Below are 26,146 nucleotides of genomic sequence, written 5' to 3' on the forward strand. Positions count from 1 at the left end.
GGGCAGTGCTCATTTTGTTTCTATACAGATGAAAGTAAAAGCAGTAGGAATACTACAAACACTACTTTTGATCGCTTATTTATTCTTATTTTATAAATAGAGATATATTTTTTTGAATTTTTTAACTTTTCAAATTCACAGTACATCTCTCACTTATTAGAAAATAATTAACTTAAGACGTGATTAAAATTTTGCCCTCCCTTAAATATGTGTTTCTAATACAAAAAATACTCAGGTAATTTTCTTCATAATACATTTTTCATCATTTTGTCACATGAAACAAGAGCTATCAGATTAAGGTCTTGCTACATTTCATATGATTTGATGAAGGTGCATTGATCTATATAGTATATACTAGTATAATATTTTAATAGTAAATTTGATTGTAAGTACAAATTTATTAATGACTAGATTTCACTTCACCAAATCAAATTTCTAATTTTCTTGAAATTGTAGTCTTGGAATTAATTAAGTGGAATTAGAGTCTTTGAATTAATCAGGTGAAATTGGAAAAAAATTTAATTCATTTTTCTGTAACTTTGGACTAAACTTTTCTTCAATTCAACAAATTTCAATTCTCTAAAGCTTCAATTCAACATAGCCAATCATGATATTTTAATGAATTGCTTAGACGGAATCATATTACAATTACCAACTAACATTATGGACATTACTAAGCATCTTTGTTAACTTATGAAAGACTATTACAATTACCAACTAACATTATGGACATTACTAAGCATCTTTGTTAACTTATGAAAGACACGTAAAAAAAAAAAAAAAACCAAGAATCATATTACATCAATTTTTTTTTTTTTTTTTTTTGTCAACACCATTTAAAAAAACCAAGAATCATATTACATCATTTTTTTTTGTTAACCATCACTATCAAGGACCATAGCCAATTAGTATTTGCTCTACTTTTTTTAGATGACATGAGAGAACTATCAAAACTTTTCGTATAATGGATAAGCACGGCCTAAATACCAAATGGGATAACCTCCTCCTCTATTTTTCTGAAAAAAAAATAAAAAGAGTCGAGAGTTCAACCTGTTGCAAAAATAAATAGATGCACGAGTTTTTTTTGCGGTGAAAAAGTAAAATAAAATAAAAAGCAGGGCTCAAACAAGCCCCACCCTAAGTGCAAAAAACATTTCTTAGTCGTGCAAAAGACTTCAACCAAGGTCTCTGCCCAAGTATCATTCTCATTAAAATAACATACTGATGAATAGTTTTAGTGCCATTGAAAGCAAAAAGGTGTGATTTATTTTTATTTTTTTGGTCATAGGTTAAAAAAAGAACAGTTATTTCTTAAAAAAAATTCATACAATTACATTAAAAAAGAAGAAGTTATTAGTGAATTATTTATACAAATTTGAGTTGGCACAGTCCTAAAATAATATAAACAAATAAACCATGACCACTAGAGTTTTGTTTTGGCTTTTTTTCTTTTTCCCTTGGTAATGTTGACCATTATGGTTTAGTTGTGGTTAAGGTGTATTTGTCAGCACACACAAAAAAACAGCCAAAATAATAATATAATATAAATTAAATTAAAACAAAGATTCTGTGGCTGGTAGGTCACAAAAATTGGCACATCACTGGTTTTTTTTGGGGTCATTTTAACAACTGATCCACCCAAGAAGAAAAGGGTAATTTCGTCCGAAAAGAGTACACAGTAGAGAATAACCTCAATTCAATCATGGCTTAAATTTCCAGTTCTGTAGACGCTCTTCTCTTTTCTCTCTCTAGACTCTCTCTCTCTCTCTCTCTCTCTCTCTAAACCATTCCAACGCTTCTCCCCAAAAGCATAAAACAACAACTTTCCCACTGTTGAATCCTCAATTGCAATCTGAACCAGATTCCTATCTTTCTCGGTGGATTTGTATATAAAGCCTATAGATATAGAAATTGTATCTATCTCTTCAACCATTCTCGCTTTCTTAAGTTGGGGTCTCAATTCAGCTAAATTCTGAGTCTTGTCATCAGAACAACAACGACGACGCTTCGTTCTTCAATCTTGTTTCTTTCAAATGGCGAAGCGTGGATATAAATTGCGTATCCTTTTCACACAAATTTTGTTTTGTTTTGTTTTATTATATTGAAATGCTTTAGCTCAGATGAGCTCAATTTTCTGAATTCTTGATATAATTTTAGGGTTTATTGTTACTTGTTGATTATCTGAACTATATTTCCACTACCCATCATAGAGGATTTATGCTTTACGTTTGTTTGGTTCCCGGCAAAAAAAGGGGAAGAAAGTTAAAGATTTATTTACAAGTTTCATGCTTTTAGTTGCTTTTGATTCTTAAAATTGACGAGCTCAGATCAACTAAGACGGGATGTTCAACTAGGGACTGTTTGGAGGAACTAAAAATCTGAAGTTAATTGGTTAAAATTATTTTCTTTTTCCTGCATTTTCTTAGCAACCCAGATGAGGATATACAGTATTTGAGCTTAGCAGTTTATGCAACTAGTTGGGTTTTGTGCTTGTGTTGTTTCTAGTATCTACTTGATGCGTTTGGTTTTCTTGACTAAGTTGAATGTAGAGGAGTTTGTGGCCCATTCTGGGAGTGTAAACTGTCTAAATATTGGGAAGAAGACATGCCGACTTTTTATTACCGGAGGAGACGATCAAAAAGTGAATCTTTGGTCGATTGGCAAACCGACATCTTTGATGGTTAGTTCAAAGTTGAAATTCTTCTTTGAACTTAGATCAAGCTTTGATTTGTTTGGATTTAATAGCTCCATTAGGTGCATTTTGTTACAAGCAGAGGGACTAATTTGGTGTTTGGCATTAGAATAATACGTAATTTGGAATGATTTTGGAAAATATTTGGAAATCGTTCAAAAAAAAAAAAAAATCAGAGTCAAACCTGCAAAGAGAAAAAATCGTATGCCTGTTGCATAAACTTTTTCCACTTGTATTTATCCCAAGTAATTGGTAAACTGCAGAAACAGTTGTTGAGGTACTCCCAGTATTTGATTGATTTGGGTATAAATCAGGAATCACTGAAGTACACCTAAGAATCCCTGTTATTTATTTTGTTAATATATCGGTATAAACTGGGATTTTTGGGTTGAATTTAGATTTTTGTCAATGTGGTTGTGAAGAGTTCTTTCTTGCCGAGTCTTACGTATGTAGCTCATATAAGTGGTCATCATTGCCTTGATCCCATATGATTGGGGTCGGCTCCTTGCATTATATTTAAAATTTTAAAATTATTACTAATTATGCAAATTAGTCTTCCTCATCTTACAGGTGAATCTATAGGTCTTGGTCATATTTATGTCCATAACCCCTAAATCTACTTCCTCTTAATTAGGTAACTTAAAAACTGTACGAATATTTTCCTGTATGCACTATTTCTTTATTACTGTTATTGTGTGGAATCAGCTTCGAGGTCCAATATAAATAAATGACCCAAAAATACACCCTCATTTTACTGTATTATGAACAAATTCATTTTGTGCATAGTATGTTTTTGTTGTTTAAAAGCTATTATAGTCTGGTATCATACCTTCCATGTCTGCATGACTTTATAGGACTGAATGAGTCTGTCCTTTTATGTGATTTTGCAGAGCCTCTGTGGTCACACAAGCCCAGTTGAGTCTGTAACTTTTGATTCGACGGAGGTTTTAGTGGCTTCAGGAGCTTCTACTGGTGTAATAAAGCTTTGGGATTTGGAAGAAACAAAGAGTAAGTTGAGTAATTCTTCATTGCTTAGATAAAAAATTTAAACACTCTGTTATTTTGTTCTGTGCCTGTGAAGTAACATAACGGACCATTAGGAAACTTTCAAATATTGCGAGTCTAATATGGACATTTTACAAATCAAGCATCTTCTTAGTGGGCTTGTTGAAAACCTCCAGTTAATAAATTATAGGTGTAGAATTTCAGCTCCAACTACCAAGTATTTACCTCGTGCGATTAAAACTCTGTTCTTTAGTCTGTTATTAGAACAACAATGGTAATAGTATGCAGCTTGACTCCTAATTTAGTTGTTATTATGCTTGAAGTATAGTGGTTCGCACTCTTACTGGACATAGAGCCAATTGCACTGCCATTGAGTTCCATCCATTTGGTGAGTTTTTTGCATCTGGTTCCATGGACACTAATCTAAAGATCTGGGATATCAGAAAGAAAGGATGTATTCACACATACAAGGGTCATACTAGAGGAATTAGTACCATTAGATTCACTCCTGATGGTCGTTGGGTAGTCTCTGGTGGATTCGATAATGTTGTAAAGGTAATACTGGATCTTGTTATTAGCAGTCTGTTCTGAAATTAGCCTTCTTTCTTTCATAGCTTTGCTCATGGACCCCATCAATGTTGGACAGGTATGGGATCTAACTGCTGGAAAGCTCTTGCACGATTTTAAGTGCCATGAAGGACATATTCGATCCTTAGACTTCCATCCCCTTGAGTTTCTTCTGGCAACAGGTGTGTATGTCACTTTAATGTGGACGAGTTTCTCATTAGGTCATTTATTGTCTACCTAATTTGTGGGTTCTTGGATTAATTGTATATTCATTAGCTTATAGTTTGTTATGCCACAATCTGAAAAATGACACCATATATTCCCATTATTTTACTGTTGGTTTGTTATTTATATGGTGATTGGGCCACTGGTCAGTGTGGTAGTTGAGAGTTGGGCTATCAAGGGCAAGGATGTGCGTTTGAGTTTAGAAACAACCACTGGAGCAAATAATCCCAAAAATTAGGTTTGGGTAAAGAACATCCCATCCAGCATCCTGCATTGGCCAAACCAACATCGAGTAATGGCTTTTTTGTTGTTTATTTGGTGGTAATTAAATCTACACGGAATTACAGAGACCATACACCCCCAGACACCCTTTCAACTTTAAAGGATAAAAGAATCGTGAACCACCAATTCTGGCATCCTACATGCATATGAATTTTTTTTAGATGATGCACCATATAAGGGTTCAACCAAAACTATTCGAACACTTGCCCAGCTGAACAGTTGAGGTGCTGGAATTGCTAAAATTAGGTTTTGTGGTAGCTAGAGCAAGTCTGGTTGCACATGAATTTGATTAAAAATATGCTTTTGCAACTAAATATTCTTCATTAATAATTTCAAGAAAGATTAACATAAAAATTTTTAAACATATAATCTTGAATTATTTTTTGAATAACAAAATTCTTTATCTATTGAGAAGTGATATTCTGTGTTTAAGGTCTGCAAGGAAACTAAATAATTTGTTTGGAGCAATTAGATGTTAATAATACCTAATTAATGTAACTGGACATTGTTTAAAAGTCAATTATATTAGCTTGGCAATTATTATTATTATTTATTGTTGGAGAATATATATATATATATATATTTTGATAAGTAAAATTTTATAGAAGTGCTCAAAAGGGGAGCGGAACCCAAGTTTATTGTTGGAGAATATTATTATAGGAACCTTCAAATTACTAATCAATATTTTATCATAGGCTAAAACCACTCCTATGATATTCTCAAATCAATATTCTGTCAAGGAGTAATTTAAAGGTTCCTATAATAATATTCTCTAACATTTTGATTATTTTATATTATATTGGTGTAGCTAAGACTCACATCTATCATTGCCCCAAATGGGCTTGAACCTTCAACCTCCCATTGGATGAGGAGGAGATAACATTGAGCTTGACACTCGATCATGAGTCAACTAGTAAGTATGGCATCTCTTGTTAAGGGGTGAAGGTCATTTTGGAGGAAGTGATGGGTTTGGGAACTTTTTTGGGTGTTTGGTGGTTTTGCAACTTTTTCTCTGTTGGCAAAAAAATAAGACATGTTTGAATTCTCTTTCTTTGAGAATTGAATGAGCTCAATTTGAACTTGGATAGTAGTTAAAACATGCATAGACATGTCTTGGTCTGTGTCAGTACACACACATACGTCCAAAGCTTTGTTACGCAGTGGTTTGGTGATGACATGGCATCTTTAAGACAGGAGTGGTTTAAAGGTTCCATTCTTATCATTGCTAAAATAAAATGAATAATGATTTATGCACCAAGAGAATGTGCTGACTTCAAAGGTTGAAGCATCTCAAGGCCCTTGGATGCAGTAGAGTGGGACCCTCGGCACATTCTCTGGGTGCATATAGCTCCACAAACAAAATACATGCATATTTATATGCATTTGCATGTGTTTGCTGGTGTCCGCTCGCAAGATTTTCATCCAAAAAAAAACTGTGAATTGGGTTTAGGATATTATTGCCAGAACTGTCAAGTGTTGTTGATTTTACTGTGATTTTACTCAAACCGAAATTTCAGGAAAAAAAAAATATATATATATATATACACACACATGCGCACACGCACGTATAAACTCAAATTTGATTTCTATAGATGCTAGACAATAATTAAGAGGTACTGATCTCAGAATTCCAATGTCTGATAGAGGTACTACTATTCCATTCTTAAAAAGTAAATGAATTAATGGACAAAAACAAAATTTTCAACAAAAAATCACACCGAATGATCAAGTCAAGACTGGAAGTTTCCATATTTAAGTTCTACGTTCCCCTTTATTTAATGCTTCATAACTGTTGGTAATAGAAGGAATGGAAGAGAAATGTGTAAATGCTTGAACAAGATTAATAATGTAAAGGGTTGAATGAGACTTAAGCACTCATTCATAGCTTTGGTATTTATATACTAAAAAGAGCACATGTTAATACACCCTCCGTCCCACAAAAACTGTTCACCTTTTCCATTTTTGGCTGTCCCAATTTAAAATCCAATGTACTATTTTTTTAAATGCCTAATTTACCCTCCTTGCCTTGAATTTATAAATGCAATGACCTCACGTGGACCCACCATAGAAGGGTATATTTGAAAATTCATTCCCTACCATTATGATTAAAAAAAAAAAAAACTACACTCGTAAAAAGTTTAGGTTCCCAAAAATGACCCTTTTTGTGGGACAGAGGGAGTATTAATTAAAAGAAAGGAAACTGAATAAAACCGTTGCATATTTTATGCCTAGATATATGCGTAAATAAAGTCAAATCTCGGCTAATATGGTAAGTTACATTTATGATTCTAGCCTATCATATCTCGGCTAACACTTTCCCTCAAGTTGGTGCGTGGATATCTGAGACGCCCAACTTGGACGCATCCTCAAACACGATCTTTATAAATATATAGCCAATGAATATGGTTGGCTACATTAAATTGACTAGCTAAGACATAACTATGGCATTTTCTCAAACCACTTGGATACGTCTTATCTGACAAAGTTGGTGTCTCTTCAGACCATGAACCTTTAACAATGTCTCCCCATACATAAGCAACCAACCATGTCTCCTCAGACCATAAACAACCGTTACTGTCTCCTCAGACCATTTACCTTCATACACATGTTTAAAATATGTTGATGGAAGAATCGACAATGTCTCCTCGGAACATTCACCTGCATACACATGTTTAAAATATGTAGATGAAAACATCAACAATGTCTCCTCAGACCATCAATAATCAACAATGCCTCTTTACACCATTCCCCTTCATATACATGTTTAAAAATATGTAGATGGAAGAATCACCATGTCTCCTTAGACCACAAACCATGAAAATTGTCTCCTCAGGCGATTCCTGAATGGGTGTTGCTGAACTCGGACCAACTTGGCTTTGGTACCAAGAAGAAATACAAGATAGAAGGAGTAGAAGAGAAATGTATAAATGCTTGAATGAGATTAATAATATGTAAAGACTTATATAAGATTTAAACACTTATTCACTGCTCTGGTATTTATATATTAAAAGGAGCACATGTTAATATTAATTATAAGAAAGGAAATTGAATAAAATCATTACATATTCTATGCCTAAACGTATGCGCAAGTAAAGTCAAATTCCATGATTCTAGCATATCATAACTAGGCTAATATTGTAAATTAAATCCATGATTCTAGCCTATCATATCTAGCTAACAGTAATAAAATATTCTTTTTTTTTTTGTTTTTGAAAATGGGAGACACGTGTGTGGGAGGGTTTGGAAATTCGATGATGGTGAGTGTGACGACCTCTGTGGGCGGGTGCAAGACGCTGGGCGAGCTACCACACAGGTAGGCTACGGGTGTCATGGTCCCACATCGCTTGGGGAAGGCGAAAGTGAAGTGCTATATGTAGGTTCAACACCCTTCTATGATACAACCGCGATGACCGTGAACCCATCAAGACTCTGCAATTAAGCGTGCTTATGCAGGAGTAATACCAGGATGGGTGACCTCCTGGGAAGTCTGGTCTGAGGGACCCAAGAGCGGACAATATTATGTCAGGTAGGGTGAGGGCTGTTACAAATGGTATTAGAGCCGAAATCCAGCTAACAGTGTGGCTAACGAGGATGGTAAAAATGTTTTTGGGGGGGGGGGGGGGGGGGGGGGGGGGGGGGTTTGTGATTGTGAGTTTGTGACGATCTCTGTGGGCGGGTGCGAGACACTGGGCGAGCCACCATACTTGCAGGCTATGGGTGTCATGGTCCCACATCACCTAGGGAAGGTGAAGGTGAAATGCTATATGTAGGTTCAACACCCTTCTATGACATAACGCGTTTTAAAGTTGTGACAACCCATCAAAACTCCGCAGTTAAGCGTGCTTATGCATGAGTAATACCAAGATGGGTGACCTCCTGTGAAGTCTGGTCAGGGGGAGCCAAAAGCGGCCAATATTGTGTCGGGTAGGGTGAGGGCTGTTATAGTGAGCAACTACCTAGTGGTGTTGGTGCTTGGATAGCATTTATATTGTTTTAAGAAACTGATCATCTATTGAAATTTGTACTACTTTTGGGCTGCATGATCATGTTTGTCTAAGTTGTAGTGTGATAATTATATATTTGGAAAATTAACCTTTTATATCGTCCTGTGTTGTTTCCTGTGCATAGTCTGCCAAATCACAAATGTGCTTCAAATCTGAGATTCTGTACTTCATTTGCCCCCTAAAATTGGTATTTTCACTTTCTTGCTGTGGTAAGTTGTACTAACATGCAAATTATTTTCCAGGTTCAGCGGACAGGACCGTAAAATTTTGGGATTTGGAAACTTTTGAGCCGATTGGATCTACCAGACCTGAGGTATTTGAGATTGTGTTTCTAACGTTGTGAATAAATTGTTAGATAAGGAAAAAAAAAATTGTTAGATAAATTATCATTGGATTTATGGTTTGATGTCTTTAAAATTTTCAGTAATAAATTAATAATTAATTACAACTTTCTTACTTGTAAAAAAAAGAAATAATAATAATAATAATTAGAACTTTCTCAATAGAGAAAAAAAAAATCATGTAGATGAAATTAATGATTGTAATGCTTGAGTGGACTCTGAAATACAATTTTTTTCATGCAATTATCTTCTTACTTAATGTAATTTGGTTCCTTCCTTTTTATTTATTTATTTATTTTTATTTAATGCTTAACCTTATCGATCTCTAGCATTCTTTAGGTTTGTGGCATTAGTTATGGTACTAAAAGATGCTGCATTATGAATAACTTGGTTTGTTTTTGACCATTTGGCATATGACTTGTCACTGAGTACTCTTAAAAAATTTAAAATTTTCACGTTCAATCAGCAATAAGGAATATATATATATGTCCCCTTTGAAATGTCAAAGTTCTATTTTTTTGTAATATTACCAATTTAACCTTTTTGCATTGAACTTATAAAAAGTAAACCATGACATCCCTGTGGACCCACTATGGATAGATTTGGTAATTCATTCAGCTGCCAATACAACAAAAAAAATATTAAAACTCATCCTCTTAAAAAGTTATATTCCCGAAAAGGGACATTTATTTGGAGACGTAGGTAGTATATTTCTTCCTTGTAAGTTTCTGTGGAAGCTTGTATGAAATGATTGCCAATCGCTTTGTTGCACATGATTAGTGAGTTTTGAGTGCATACCTTTAGCTGTTTGTAGTGAGTTTTGAGCGTATACCTTTAGCTGTTTTGAGGACTCTTAGAATGGCTTGTAGTGAGTTTTGAGTGCCTACCTTTAGTTGTTTAACATAAAATGTTTTACATGTTTCATTATTCTCTAGTTCCAGAAGCCACTGAAATTGCAAAATACTACATTGATGTGGGATTTTCTAGCCTTAGTTCTCACTCCAAATGATGCAAAATCTTCTATAAAAATAATCTATTAATGAAAGATAAGACACTTTTGTCATGGATATAATTTGTTTAATCCCTTTGTACTGTATTTTCTTTCCTTTTTCCTTGGTAAGCTAAAAGTCTTTATATTTTCATTTTATCATCGAGGGAAATCTCATTTTTAGTGATCAGTATCTTTAGAATTTGTTCCATTTCCTGACAGAACTATTTCTGTATTGCAGGCTACAGGTGTACGATCAATTACTTTCCACCCTGATGGGAGAACCCTATTTTGTGGATTGGATGGCAGTTTAAAGGTTCTAAACTTTTCCATTTTGAAATATTGAGTTGTTTTTTTGTGAAATAATATGGCTTTCACATGTCCATGCCCCTTGAACTGTTAGGTATATTCGTGGGAGCCTGTAATTTGCCACGATTCTGTTGATATGGGATGGTCAACATTGGGAGACCTCTGCATCCATGATGGGAAACTTTTGGGTTGCTCCTATTACCGGAATTCCGTTGGAGTTTGGGTAGCAGATATATCGGTAATTATCTTCACCTTGTTCTTCAAGCATGTTATCTTTTTCCTTTAAGTGTTTTCCCTGTCTTCAGGTAATCTTTTCCCTTTAAGTCCTTCATATATGTCCTTTGTGTCAGCTTATTGAGCCGTACGGGGCTGGCTTTGTACCTGGGCAAAATAGCCACTCGGAGTGTAAGTATGATCTAAAAGAAAGTCGTTTGGAGAAAGTAGGGAGCCATAGAAGGTCTACTTCAAATATGCGTTGCATGTCTCCGGATGATGACACTAAAGAAATAAAGAATATATATGTGGACAGTAAGTTGTTGTCTATGTTGTTTCCTTATTAGTTATAAATGTTTGTTATCTTTGTTGTTTTACACTTCTATTCGTTGTTCATTCCAATTCATCTACTGTCATTATGGTCTCCATCCAAAGGTTTGGACAAGATGTGTGTGTGTGTGTGTGTGTGAGAGAGAGAGAGAGAGAGAGAGAGAGAGAGGGGTCTTCTCTTTTGGCATGAGGCATTGACAGCAAGCATTGGCTATTCATTTTGATATCTTCTACCGGAGAAACATTAGTCCATCATCTTCCTTTTCCTGTATTATATATTTTCTAATAGTTCTTGGATATTTTTGTTTGGATATCTTCTGGCTTAAAGCAATCTTGACTTCTACTTTTTGGCAGTGAACCTTGATCAACTGGAGTTGTGTTGGCTGGTTAGGCTGAAATTTGATCTGGACTTTCAGGAAAATATTCTGGTCCAGCCTGAGTTAAAGGGTAGTTTTAGCTTGTGCTAACACCAGTCCAACTATAAATCCAGTTTAGCCAGAACTGACTTCAGGCCGAATTTGAGCTTAAAACTAAATTTGGGCTGGTGAAGTTTAGTCTGGATTTCTGTTTTGCTCTAACTGATAGGGATGAATCTGAACCTACCTGTTGTGTAGGCTGATGACCGAAAGAGGTTGATTTTATATATATTTTTAATGCTAATTTCTCTAATTGGGATTTTATTTGGATAGACAACAAATTCTTGTTTGCATGTATAGTTGTATACACATACTTGATATGTAGTATATATTTCTTTCCTGATCTTTGTTTTTATATGGCCTCTAATGTACTGTTCCATGTAAAGCCGCAGGTAGAAGTCCTACTGTTTCAAAAAAAGTTGGGTCAGTCAATTCTCCGAAGGTTGTACTCCCATCAGATTCCAAGGAAGTCAGTAATCTGCCAACTGAGAAGCAGGGTCCTGCAGTTGGCCTGCATGCAAAAACTATTGGTCAAGGAAAAGGAAATAGTAAATCCTATGTAGTACCTAACATTGTACCTCGGGAGAGCCCAGATGGCAAAGACTCTGCAAACTATAGAAGAGAATCTCTGACCGGTGCAAGGGCCAATGCTGGTATTTCTCACAAGCCACCCCATATAAGAAGACCATCAGCTACCAAATTCGATGTAGAGCGGTTTCCAGTGGCTGTTGAATCTGGATCCTTTACCAATATGACTACTGATTTAGATGCTGCAAAGGATCCAAGCTTCCAAATCAGGGTTGTATTAGATAGTGATGCTAGAGAATCATCTGAGGAACGACATTCTGATATCAATAGTGCCGCTCAGAAGTTTGAAAAAAATTTGTCGCCGAGGACGCCATCAGATCAGGAAAACTGTTAAGTTCTTGTTCTGTGAATAGTGCCATATCTTTTCATGTCATTTTTGCGCTTTTTATACCAGTGTTGGTCTCTCCAACGTGGGTGCTCTGAGGGCTTTCAATTGAATGCTGTTACGTTGCACACGTAGTTATTCTTTTTCTGCCTCATTGTTTCCCCTTGTAGATATGCTGTGCTGTCTTGACTGTAAATTTCTGGCTCTTCAATCCACTTACAGTCCTGTTCTCCATTCAGCTGTCTCTAGGGCTAAATTTGTTGAATAATAGGTCAACAGTTCTGGTAGCACTTAAGGTTGAGTTTTTACCACTGCTTTCATAGGCACTGTCATTGTCTGGTCTTTTGATGCATATTGCCAAACATGTTCTGGAATTAGATTCCAAAAATGAAAGATATTTCAAATTCTTTTAAGAAAAACAAAAATGTTAAAAAAGACAAGTCCTTAAAATAATTTTCTGTTTCCATTCTCCAAAATGTTTTTAGTTTGCTAAAATTTCAATCCATGCTGTCTTCATCCAATTATTCCTTGTTTGTGGGAAAAAAATTAATGAATACATTGACATATTAATGCTATTAAACACAAGCTATCTGGAAGAATATAATAATGTCTAATTTTTTCATCCATCTGCTTTTCCTGAAAAAAAAATAATACCCCTCATACCTCCAATTTGTTTATTTATTTTTTTATTTTGCCTATAATTTTCTGAGTCAAAGTACATACCTTCATGTCATTTGTTGATTTTTAAATTGTCTCCATCCATATTTTTTATCTATGGTTTAAAAAATAAGCTTTTATGTTTCATTGCCGATGATATGTAATGTTTATACACATGTATAGATATATACATGTTTAAGCTGTTGCTGAAATTTTGATCTTTTCTTTTTCATTATTTTTCAGGTGATGATTCCCTCGATTGCAGCAAAGGGGTGAACTCTGTTAAATATGTCAATGGAGGTTTGCTATTAAAACCTCTCTATGCAGTTTCAAAAGTTACATTGGATGGGATCTGATTCTTTTGGGTTCTTATTTGGGCAGTGGCAGTTGTACGAGGAAGGACGCGCTCATTGGTTGAGAGGTTTGAAAGGAGAGAAAAAGTGAGTGACAATGAAGTTCAGAGAACTGATATGGCCCCTCACATGATATCCGATGCAGCTAAAACAAACCCCACACTGGTAGGGTTTTTCACCCCTTTATAGTAAATTAGTAATATTCTATACCTTTGTTGCATGGATGGGGAGATACATTACTTTGAATCTATTTGATTGAAAGGACTCTGTCAAGATATTCTGAAAAACTAGAGACTGAGATGGGAAGAGAACAGAAATAAACTAATATATTCATTAAAATTAAATGTATTGTGTAATCATTTTATACGTGTATTATATCATCCTCCCATTTAATTGAAACTATTGTTTGGTATTCTTTTTTATTCACAATTTCTTATATGCCCTTTATAGTGTATACTATAATTCCTTCGGGATAGAGAAAAAGAAAGGAAAAAAGAATCTCAACAAGTTCACTGGGTCAAACCAATGTTGATTGCATGTTGTGCATGCATTTGTTTTGGCAGTCTCCAACATGCACCGAAGTGTGTCAGAACCATATAGGCGTACAATTTATACACAAGCATAATTTGTTTATCGATGTGTGATGCTAAGTTTCTTGCAATCTAGGTGTTGAAGCAATGAGTGGGTGCCACATCAAATGTATTTGTTTTTTGCAACTAAGTGAACGGTGACATTTTGCTTTTCAGAGCTTATTAAATTGTATCTGCATATATCCATCTGGAATGTGTTTGAATTAGTGAAAACATTTAAACTTTGGTTGAGATCTTTTGTTTTTGAAAAAAAAAAAAAAATGACAAGGTTGAAACCTATAAAAATATTTTACGGCCTGAAATAGAAACGAGGTCCCAAGTTTGTTGAAAATTCTGTTTAAATCAAAGAAGACATCATTGTAATTATGTGAGTTTTTCCATTGAGGAATTTAGGACTTTAATACTAGGTTATAATATAGAGTTGCTCAAGGTCCGTGATCTAGACGTAGAGGGGGATGAATAGGTTTTGCTTTTAAATTTAAACTAAATTAACTGCAATTCAAAAATCTAAACTAATTAGGAAGTATTTTGTTATATTTGTCCATCACAATCAATAAAACATATGAAGAAAAATATTCAATCATACCCATGGAACATAAAGATGTTTTAAAACCTAAGAGGAAAATCACGGGACCTAGTCGAGGCAGATCAAAACAACTATGAGAAAGAGATATACAACTAGTTTACCAGTTTTCCAAACTAAAAAAAATTAGTTACCTCCTGACACAGACTGGCGCCAAACTCTTCGCTTGAGTCTCCAAGCCGTCTGCTCCGTCAACATATCTGCCCCTCAGGTGATCTGCTTCTCCTCAAGTATTTTGATCTCCTTAGCTAGTTGTCTAGGCTGAATGGGTTGTGTGAAACTCTTGTGGGGTGTGGAAAACTTCGTTGGCTCAGTAGTATTAGTTGGTCGACACCTTGAATGTATAGACACCAAATTATGTGGCCTAATGAAGATGTAATAAACAAAATTCTAGTAGAGAATGGCTATAATGCTTTCTCATCCCACTCTATATGCCATAGGCATGCTCAAAGGAAATAGTGTAATGGCTAGCATAGTTTTTCTAAACACAAGAGAGCTTCATATATAGTTTAGAGTCGTAAAACAATTATGGTTTTAGTATATTCTCTTCAGAAAGGAAATTGAATTCCGTGTAGTTTGATTGATTGAGCCAAGTGCCAATTGATCGACGCAAGGCTAGTGGCCGATTCATCTCTCGATTGATCAAAGTTCCTTGTCCTTCTCCAAATAGATTTTTGATTTTAAGAAGTTTAAAAAAAACACTTTTTGCATATCAAAAAGGATTTTTATGCATCAAACATGGAAAATATGAAACCCTCATTGATGAAACATGAATCCTAATTGGCGAGTGCACATAACTGCCTTTCTTCTGAATCTGTAGGGAAAGTTGCCCTGAGTGCCTATAGTTATTTAATTGTCAATCAAGGATACAAAATTTTGGTCATAATTATAGAAGATTCTTGTCCAAGACTGAAAACTACTTGTTTAATTGACTATGAGTGACATTACCCAAGTCTGGACCCACTAAAATAGGGTCTTGAGAAGGGAGGAGTCAAGAGAGACCTAATCTTTGATATTTCACAAAACAGCTGCTGCCTTAAGTATCAGGGTAAAAATCTTTGTTTACTGTTACAGGACATTCTTGTTTATTGTGGTAAACCACTTCAGTGAATCCTAGAACTTCGGAGTCCTTTTGAGTTTCCAAGCAGATCCTTCCAGTAGCAATCTTATGTATTCTTGCAGGAAGCGATCAGTAATCTTGGGGAAGAGTTCCCAAAGCTTCTCATAAATTTAGATTTAAGTATTTTGGCTCTTTACATATTTTTGCTTATATTTTCTGTTCATTTTGTGTCTCTCTTTGTGATTTCCTTTCTAGGATTTTTCAGCCTTCTCCAACTATATGTTCCCACATTGTTTCTTTGGTCATTTGCCCACTTTAAGTTCCAATGTAGTATGCTATTTGGCGTAGGCTGGGCCCAGCCATGGTCCGCCCTTGGAGCAAAGCAGCCTGAATTTGGCTAAGCTTGTCCCGGATCAGCCATTTGAGGAATCAGATCAAGACCATGTCAGTTCAACTTGAATCACAGTCCGTCCATTAATAGTGCATTGAAGGAGTTATGTCAGTAGAACTTCTACATTCCCTTGCCGAAAATGTTGGCTTCTAACCTTCTTTTATGCCTGTAGACTTTGATATGGATGTGCAATAATAAGCATAAAATTAGTAGAGATGTCATTTTTGGTCTTCAGTTTGAGCTGCATGTAGCCCAGGCTTGACTCCAACTGATGTCCTTGCTTCAAAAGTCTAGCCTTGAAGATTTTCTTAGTGAACATAAAGCATTGGGCTAGCTCAGTCCTATATCCAGTATTAATTTTACACGGCGTCTCGTGTTCCTCTTTCCAGTATGGTATTTAGAACTGCAGCGATCCATCATTTGAATGATCGAGTTACATAGATATGCCATATTGTGTCTTGTAAACTTTTTATCGAGTTACTTGTTAACTTCTTCAATGTTACCTTTACATTGTTCCTTTGGTTTCTTCCTGAGAATTGTGACTCATATTAGGTGCTAAAAAGTATTAACGTTGTGGACCATGCTTGAAACAAAGTTTGAAGTTGAAGGGTATATCATACTCTCACAACCACATAAGTTGGAAGCTATAGGAATTACACTCCGTTTTTGGTCTCTCTCTCTCTCTCAAAATATAAATCATAACATTCTCATCTACGTATATGGAAGACAAAATCACTCATACATGTTTATGAATATGTATTTTTATCCCTAGGACGGAGCCCATTGGACACGCAGTTGCTCCCACTAATTTTTATATATATACACACACACACACTTTTGTATACATCTTTTACAATTGTTATACAGTTGCCCCCATAAACTTTCTTATTCCCCCTTGCAAATTCTTCGATCTCTTACTGTAAATTAATCCATTCTCGTTTTCCTCATCTCTCTCAACTCTCCTCTTTGATTTTCTTCCCTTTGTCCCTGTAGATTTAATTCCTGGCTCTATCACTATCCCGCGGGGGTATTAGCTACTGGAATTTGTTGTCAAAGTCATGTAAACTGGATCTTGAATTGTGTTATAGTGTTCTGTGTCTCTTATTGTTAGACAGAGTTATTGTCAGATTTTGTTCAATAAAACCAGTCAGTATTCATCATGTTACTTGGCAACTTACAGAATAGACATCCACAAGTTATTGAAAGGGAGTTGGCATCTGCGAATGATGAGAAGGTGGCATCTGCGAATGATGAGAAGGTGTTTGAAGATCTGATGCAAAATCATGATGTATTGTTAAGTACCCTTCGATCCCGCCTGACAAAATTACAGGTTAGTTTAGCTGGTTCATGCATAAAAATGTTAATATTGATGGAACACGTACACGGTTTCCTCGATTATTCAATTTTTCTTGTAGTAGTAGTTTACAACATGACATGGACAAGTGCATCTAAGCCATAAATGAGATGAACACTGGAAGCCTGACATGTTAGCCTTTCTAAAAAGTTGTTGCAATGTAGAATACATCTCTGGCAATACCTCAAAATATTTGAAATGCTTCTGGGTATTTGTAATTATTGTCAATCTTGGTTGCCACTACAAAAATTTCTATTATTCATTTTAGGGTTTCTTTTAGTGCCGCTTTCATGAAAATGGTTTTATTGCCTCTTGTTTTACTTAAAAGTTATGACCAATAATCGTTTTAACATGAACTTGCAGGTCATACGGCACTTCTGGGAACGGAATGACCTTAAAGGTGCTATAAACGCCATGAAGAAGCTGCCTGATCATTCTGTGAGTATCTATTAAAGGATTTCCTGTGGTGTTGCTTGTTCTGTTTTTGATGGTTCCTACTAGTAACATTTATCCTGCATGTTGAATTTTCTTAAGAAAAATTCCTTCCTGATGCAGGTACAAGCAGATGTGATTGGCGTTCTTATGGAAAAAATGGAGATTCTCACCTTAGATTTATTTTCTTGCTTGCTACCTGTTCTGTTGAGCTTACTGGATAGCAAGATGGAAAGGTAACTCTTTTATCAATAAAATTAGAACTTATGTTGCTAAAGGTTGGAAAACGTGGGTCTTGGATGTTGCATCGCCTCGGTGTGATTATAATCATGTATAGCTGAGACTATAATTATAGTAATTGACAAAGTATGACCTGTCTAGTGATATTACTCTCCTGGTTTTCAGTCCAGATAACCGCTGCAAACCCAACCCAATCCTATTAGTAGTTTATAAGTATATCTTACTTCACATGGTAATAGTTTATATTAGAAAATAAGGATTCAAACAAACTTTTTTCCTGGTTGAGTTGATTACAGACTAAGAAGCATGGACATTTCTATGACTTGTGCACCAACACTTCACTGAAAATCCTGAACATGTGTTAGACACTTCATGGACATGTCCATAATTTAAAAATAAATTTCATTATTTCCGAGATTAACCGACACTCGCTGGACACTTGGCCGGCAGGCCCGGCACATCACAGCCATTCCCAAACACAAATCACGTATAGCAGCACAAACCCATGAAGCACAGATACAGATAAGGGACAAGGATATGACACAATACGAACACGGAGATAAGATAAATGTCAAAAAAAAAAAAAAATGGACACGAGAATAAAATAATGATATAATATATTATTATGTAACAAAAAATTGATTTTTGCTCATTGTATCCACATTATCATGATGTAATCACTAGTTTGGAAGTTAAAGCTGGATGAGTGTTGCTTTTGTTTTTTGTTGTTTAATAATAATTTTTTATTAGTCCATAATTTGTTTTAAAATTGCATTGAAACCCTTTTTTTTTAAAATAATAATAATAATTGTAAAACTATCCTGCTGTATCCTAAAAGTGTCCTAAATGCGTCTTACTTTTTAAGGGTTTGATTTATCAAAGTATCCTTATCGTATTGTATTGTATCTGTGTTCCATGTATGTGTCTATGCTACTCAGGTTATATACTGCCGAATCTATCATGAGTTAAGGTTCCAGACCTGATTCACTGCCACTCTTCGTGAAGAAGCACTCACATCCTCACTTCTACCTATTAAGGTTCTAGTGAAAGAGCTTCTATTATTTTTTCTGAACTCTTTGGCAATTACAGGCCTTTTAAGTAAGACTTCAGAACAAGATTTGACCTAAGTAACCTGCTCTAAGGTGAAGTCTTCTGTCTGTCTACCAAGATCCACGAAGTAATAAAAAGTACATAGTTAAAGAATCTCCAAACACTGCCCTAAACACCACTGCTATCACCATTCCTGTCATTTCCTTTTAATAATTGAACTAGCTACAGCAAACATGCAAGTTAATGGTAGGAAGAAACATCACGCTGAAAGATAACAAGAACAATAGCATGTTTTATTCCTAAATTCTTTGGGTGCGCCACCCTAATGAGTCCTTTTAATGAAAATTTTACTTATAAAAAAAAATGTTTTATTCCTCTTTAAGCTGTAAGAGAGAGAAAGCACAATTTGGAGTTTTGGACATTTATCTATTTAATATTTATTTATTTATTTTGAAAACTGAATGCGACTGTATTTACTTGATTTCTCTCGTGTTAAATATGAAAAGGAAGGAACGTAAGTGTGCCTGTGAAATATGCTAGAGTAAGCTTATATGAGTTTCAAATGATTACCAGAGCATCTTGCTATTATTTGAAGAATGTCAATATGGCAACCCTATTTTTTTTTTTCCTTTCGTTTTCTTTTTTGAGTGAAGATCAAGAAAAACCTGTTCGTCTATTTTGTAATTGCTTGCATTGGATTTGACAGACTGTATAGATTTTTTACTTGTGTTGCAAATGTCTAGGCATTCTAATGTTTCCCTGGAGATGCTACTGAAGCTTGTAGCAGTCTTTGGGCCAGTAGTCCGCTCAACCATTTCGGCACCCCCAGCTGTTGGTGTTGATCTTCAGAAAGAGCAAAGGTATATCATCCATCAACACTTGCCCTGGACTTCCCCCCGTGGCGAATTCAAAATTACGGCTGCTTGTGAAATGAGACCTATTTGCTTAACACATTAACTTCTATATGAATTTTTTTGTTACAGACTTGAGTGCTGCAACCAGTGTTTTATCCATCTCCAAAAGATCCAGAAAATTCTTCCAGTGCTTGTAAGGTAAACATTCTATCCTGAAACGTCAGCTTATAATCAAGTATTACAAAAACATGGTGAGGAATTGGAGGTGATTGTAACTGCCTTTGAAGTTGCTAGTCACATTATTAGTCGCAGCCTGGTGGACTGCCTGCTGAATCTGGTTGAACGTAATTGCTCTGTCCTTGATTTAAAGGGAAGAGTTTTTAGAAGTGGAATTATACATAATTGGCTATGTCTTTCTAAAATGTCCTTAGCTTTGCAACAAGGATGCATGTTGTTCTTTCATATTCCTCTATGTTGGCATTGTGGAGTGTGAATTTTGTGGTGGAAGAGAAGGACGGAGAAGAGCTTTCGGATCTTTCATGGTGGGCTGAAACGTGTACTTGCTGATTTCTCTATGGAAATGTGATCCATACATCCTCCTTCCCTCTCCCTTCTCGCCTAAATGAATGAGTGTCTAGTGTATGGGGAAGGAGTGAATATCCTGTTTATCAGAAATGAGATTTTCAATATTCCTTCAATAATGGCTTCTAAAAGCACCTTTTCTTTTACTTTAAATGTGCCTACACCCTCACCCTTTTCTATTTTCCTATCCAGACTTATAAATGGCCATTCTAACTAGTTCATGTATCCTGTTGAGCTTACGAGTACGGCTTCAATCCTGCTGATTTAATGGGAGGTTTTGTCACAATTGTTGACTGGGCAGCCAAACAAGTGCATGCAGGAGATTTCCTTGCTGCATTGCTCTTTTTATTTGAAGAAATCAATGTTTTTTTTCTTCTTAATTAAGCCTATTTTGTTAATGTTTCATTAAGAGAGTCTAGTAGTTTTATTTTTTCATCTGGTATTTAGGTTAATGGATTGTTAGATTATGAGTAATTGATTTTGTCTCATTCAATTATTTTCTGGTTACAAAACCCTAATTTGATTCCAAAAACCCAAACCCTAGTTGCCCACCTTTCTTTCTTGTACATAAATTTCATTGAGCTTCTATTTCATATTAAAATTAGTCTTATAACTTAATTTAACCATTATTTTATCCCTAAACCTTAATTATCTTTTTCCTCTTTTTATAAATAAACCCTAGTCTTAATTTCTATTATAAACCCTACAAACTTAAGCCCTAGCCTACAATGTGTGTTTGTATTTGTGGCTTTAAATCAATTACCTAAGGCTCCAACTTGTTTTGATAGTTACCCAAGTCTCCATCTTACGTCAATGGAAATGTTCCTAGTCTGTATCCTAGGCATTAGATTAGTTTTGCAAGATAGCCTTGGTGTAATCTTTTCATTTGTTGGTTGAGGTGTGATGGCCACATATAGAGTTGGGTCATTTGGCATCTCCAAGTCACCCCAAGCCTTGTAGTTTTAGGAAGTAATAATAATAGTGTTGTGATCCCAACCTTGTAAGCTGTTGCCTATGTATTTGTGAGCAACTCGGGGGTGAAAGGTGTGAGGCTGGCAAAACATTGGACAGCCAATCAAATTGTTGGCTTATTCAAGTAACGTTAAGGCTTGGCTAAGCAGGGTTCAGAGAGAAAGGAGTCGCCTTATTGTCTCACTGGTAGGCGGCTTGTGACAAGAAGCTTTTAATCTGGTGGGAGCATTTGGGGGATTTGGATGATTTTGTGTGATTTCAAGAGTCCTGATGAAAAATTCTTGTGTCCCAACTGAACAATCATCTTATACATTGTCATCATAATCATGATAAAAGTAGTTCATACACTACATTGTCCCTTTATCACTGTTCTAATGAGATCACTGTACAAGAATCGAAAGGATTTGAGATCTCTATGTTGGTTGCCCTTGCCATATCTTAGCCCTGTTACATGATTTTCTCCTCCTCCAAATGTTCAATTTCTTTTGGATTCGATTGATTCGGCTCATGCATCAATTGATTCACTGATGTCCATGATTCAAATTGATTTTATTTCTACAAAATGTAATACCACTTATGCCAGACATTTTGATCATCTTCTTAATATTCAAATTTTCTGAGTAGAACTATAAAGCAGTTTCTATTTCCCCCTTTTACCCCATTTAGATATACGTGATGCTTTATAGCTTGATCATTTTTCTGACATATATTACCATTGATTTTGTAGGAAGGGTGGTTTGCTAGCAAAAAGTGCTCTAGAACTTAACTTAATTCTTCAAGAATCATAGTTTCCCTTGTCATCCATAACCAATTCCATAGAAGAGAAGTGTAGCTCGGCGTGATACCCTTTAACATGATTCATACGCGAGAACCCCGTGTTCTTAAATTGAGGGTCTTGCAATTTTGTCTTGCTGCTTTCTACCTTTTGCTGCCCTCTTGGCTCTTGAGAGTTTGTGAGGCAAAGCTTGAAGCCTTAGAGTTTTGTGATTCTTTGGATATGGATATTGTTGTTTGTGTTTGTAGTTTAAATTTTGAAATGTAGATAGGTACAAATCAATTGTATATTTTGCACATTTGTAATGCTCAATGGGCTAGCTGTATACAATCTTTTGATAAATGAGATGTATGTTCCCTATTTGCCTTGTTTCTTTATGTTATTTTTCTTTTCCTCTTTTTTTTTTTTTTTTAAACGTTTTGTGTTGAGTTTCTTTTAGTTCACCTGTTCTAGTTGACAGTTTATTTAATTGCTACACAAACCTGAATTTCAGCGAGTCTTTTTAGGTAACTGGGGTATCCGGAGCAAAAGCCCGAACTAAATCCCCGGAGTACCGTACAAAGCACTCCTTCCACACTGTACATTGCCCCGATATTATGTGGTGGGACTCATCACTCCATCCGCTACATATTCGGTATTCTCCGAATTTAGAGAGTGTCTAGTAGATTGATATTCCATCCGATTTTTTTTAATTATTTAATTAGTTACCAAAGCTTCTCGTCTCTCTGCGGGAGTTATATGCTAAAAAAATAAAAACAAATGAAAGTCAACATCATCTAATAGTTCTACTTAAACCAACAATAATTGCTTCCAAGTATGAGTAATTGACTATTATGACTTGTGAATACGATAGTTTGAAGTTTTTGTATTGACGACGTGTGACATAAACCAATTAATGGGAAATGATTATTTCTATCTAAAGGTCTTATTCCAAAGAGTAGAAATATAAACATCGGTGACTTTTTCTTCACTCATGAGTAGCAAAAATTATTAGATAGTTTGAGATAATATTATTTTGACTAATCTGGAGATGCCATGCATCCATGATCCCGGACTGTCAAAAAATTTCTCAGTACCAAAAAGAATTGCCCTAAAGTGGATGTCATTTCCAATATGTTGCTTTCCATTCTACGCAATTTTATCAAGAACTAATAGACGTTACTGAGATGACATCATATTAATAAATAAATATTTTATTAGTTTTTTTTATTTGTTTAATTAACCTTTAAAAATTAATAAATAAATAAACATCACTCAGTTATCAAATGCAATATATATTCAAGAGAATATGAGTTTGTCAGGGAATTGACTAACATGATGGAGAAAGGAAACAAGAAAAAGATGGGCTTGCTGCTTGCTAGTTCTATTTAATGATTTTCTGAGTTGATAGCTCTGAACTGAACAACTGCAATAAATCAAATATTACTATATATAATATATATACACACACATTACAATTCAAGTGTCAAACAGACTGCAAAATCACCTCCGGTCTCACATTAACCAGTTTTCTTTGGAGTAAGTGACTGTAAAGGTGCCATGTCAATTAAAAATATAGAGAATCTAATTTTTCACCACCCTCTTTAAGTTGTATTACATATATTTATATATATAAAAACTTTAAACATTATTTTCAAAATACAGTATAAGTTATTTTAATAGAGAAGTGGGTCTAGTTTAATATTATTTAACTCTCAATTTTGTATTCTAGGTCGTCTTCCTCCCTCTCCATGGTATTTTATTTTGAGGGTTCCCTCCCTCTCCTTGGTCTCTGATATTTTATTTTGGGAGTTTCAATTAAATTTTCTTGATTATCATCAAATTTGTTCCTTATGTCTGAACAATTATTGGTTTATTCCAAATTCATATTGTTTACGTGGTTTAATTTGAATTCCTATAATAACAGTCAATTCTCTTCACTTTGTTTAAAATTTGTTGGTTTATTAATTCATAATTTGTTGCTCTGAAATTGAAAAAGAAGCTCAGCTTGGGTTGGTGTTATTCTCTTTATCTCTTCGTATCTGTTCCTGATCCTTTTCATACTCAATTACATACTGCAATTACTTTCTTTAGTAGAATTTTGTTGGGATTTTACGTATAACATAAGCATAAAAAAAAGTACATACTGCTTGGGATACAAACTATGTATTACTTGAGATGTTAAGTAGATTATGATTTGAATTAGTGTTTCTCCAATTAAAGTCAATGACTATAATAATCTAGTACGATTATGGTGATTATAATTTGAACTAGTGTTTATTCAATTAGAGTCAATGACTATCATCCAGTAGGATTATGGTGTTTCTTCGATTAGAATCAATGATTATCATCCCGTATGATTTTGTTGGGATGTTGCGTACAACTTATATCGACTTAAGTTACAAAATGCTTAGATGTTATATACAAATAATTCATTAGGAATATATTGGGATGTTACGTACAACTTATATTGATTAGGAATATATTGGGATGTTACGTACAACTTATATTGAGTTAAATTATAAACTGTTTGGGATATTATGAAATACACAAATAATTAAACAAAAAAATCACGTTAATCCCGAACATATTCGAAATTGCTCAACAAATCTTTGTATCTACTTTAAACCCAAACAATTTATGCATGACACCCAAATATGGGACTACATTGTACTCTAAAACTCTCTCTTCCATCTTATCGTATCCCTTTTTCGGCCACTAATGTAGTCTGCAAAACCTCTTATTTTTTCTCCTCAAATCCACAAATAAGTGCACAATAGTCCAGAAGAAAATCTAAAGAGACCTTTGGACATGTTTGCATCTACTTTAAACCAAATAAATTTATGCATTAACCAAATAATTAAAATAAAGCATTAATTTACTATTTTTAGGTTTCTTCCACTCATGTTCATTCCTTCTTAGTAATTGTTTTTCTTCTTCTGTCATTCATTTCTTATGAAAATTAGAGGATTTCCTTCAAAAAACAAAAAAATATACATGAAACATGGAAATCGTACCTGTTGTGCCTCTCTCCTCCAGTGTTCCTCTTTAAATTTGGACAAATATGACCTACTATATGAAGAAATAAGATGAAATTTATGGAAACACATGTAAAGAGAAATAGAGCCTGCTTCAATTTGGAAACAAATCAAAATCTAAATATTTGGAAGAGAATAACGGCTAAGTGGGCGGGATTTGTAATTTCAAATAGGTTGCTGCAAATTCATAAGAGAGGGAAGGAGAATACGTATTTCTAAAGAGTGTGTGTGTGTGTATATATATATATATACAATCAACGGGCTAGTGGACTAGCCGTATTAACCTCTTACTTTCCAAAGAGAGGTCAGGGGTTCAAGTGTTAAAAGAGACAAGTGTGTATGAGTACCAATTAATACTGTTCATTTACTCAAATAGAGAAAATATGGCACTGTGCAACTGGAGAGGATCGGACGCAAAACTGGTTTCATTTTCATTTAATTCTTGATAATCTAATTAAATCATGGAATAAGCATATCAACCAATTGGATTCTGTTTTTGTGTTTAATCTCAAAATGGTATGATTTGTGCTTGTTTCAATAGTCAATATAAATATATCCAACCATTAATTAATTGTTGGATATTAACTAATTATTGGACATACTTTGGTTTTGATTCCATAATATAAAGTTTAATACACAGATTTAAAAGGGTGAATCTCATAAACTAAGAACCTTTTTGAAACCTCAAGAGAATTATGCACTATATCGATACTAAGAGGTATTTTGTGCACTTAAACTTTTTTAAATTTTGTAATAAGAGAATTAGTCTCTTAATTCAATAACTAAGAAAAAAAATACTCACACGAAAACACCCTCCTGATAGTTTTCTGAATTTCAAAGAGTGTAATTATGGAAGATGACGAATTTATTTCATTATAGAAATGTTTTGGAGGATTGAAGGTCACGATTCGAAAGACTACATACATTTAATCTTTTTCAAATTTTACCAAG

The 26,146-nt window shown here is 34.7% G+C and overlaps 1 protein-coding gene across 3 annotated transcripts; it reads left to right on the forward strand.

Moving 5' to 3' along the window:
• The first annotated feature begins 1,676 nt into the window (after window positions 1–1,676).
• Window positions 1,677–22,540, forward strand: LOC132306161 (katanin p80 WD40 repeat-containing subunit B1 homolog KTN80.2). 3 transcript variants are annotated; one of them, XM_059803435.1, is made up of 18 exons: window positions 1,677–2,058; window positions 2,550–2,680; window positions 3,583–3,700; window positions 4,026–4,252; window positions 4,344–4,446; window positions 9,018–9,088; window positions 10,346–10,420; window positions 10,508–10,651; window positions 10,764–10,941; window positions 11,765–12,289; window positions 13,186–13,242; window positions 13,324–13,460; window positions 17,100–17,249; window positions 17,637–17,711; window positions 17,829–17,941; window positions 19,739–19,855; window positions 19,979–20,047; window positions 22,131–22,540. In XM_059803435.1, exons 1-18 carry the CDS (start codon window positions 2,034–2,036, stop codon window positions 22,189–22,191), a joined length of 2,376 nt encoding a protein of 791 aa, XP_059659418.1. In that variant the 5' UTR covers window positions 1,677–2,033; the 3' UTR covers window positions 22,192–22,540. The 3 variants fall into 3 exon arrangements, with proteins under 3 accessions (XP_059659418.1, XP_059659410.1, XP_059659428.1); XM_059803427.1 differs by having other exon boundaries at window positions 1,679–2,058; window positions 11,759–12,289; XM_059803445.1 differs by lacking the exons at window positions 1,677–2,058; window positions 2,550–2,680 and having other exon boundaries at window positions 4,021–4,252; window positions 11,759–12,289.
• Window positions 22,541–26,146: the final 3,606 nt, after the last annotated feature.

Source organism: Cornus florida, unplaced genomic scaffold, assembly GCF_030987335.1.
Source record: "Cornus florida cultivar Cherokee Brave unplaced genomic scaffold, ASM3098733v1 CherokeeBrave_3.0.0_Hap2_Chr01, whole genome shotgun sequence".
Lineage (NCBI taxonomy): Eukaryota > Viridiplantae > Streptophyta > Magnoliopsida > Cornales > Cornaceae > Cornus > Cornus florida.

Excerpts from the sequence above, each read along its gene's own strand:
- LOC132306161 (XM_059803427.1), top strand. The coding sequence starts at position 2,034 with ATGGCGAAGCGTGGATATAAATTGC. Across the intron at positions 4,447-9,017 it reads TGAGTTTCTTCTGGCAACAG|GTTCAGCGGACAGGACCGTA; the intron begins GTGTGTATGTCA and ends ATTATTTTCCAG. Across the intron at positions 17,250-17,636 it reads CCCGCCTGACAAAATTACAG|GTCATACGGCACTTCTGGGA; the intron begins GTTAGTTTAGCT and ends ATGAACTTGCAG.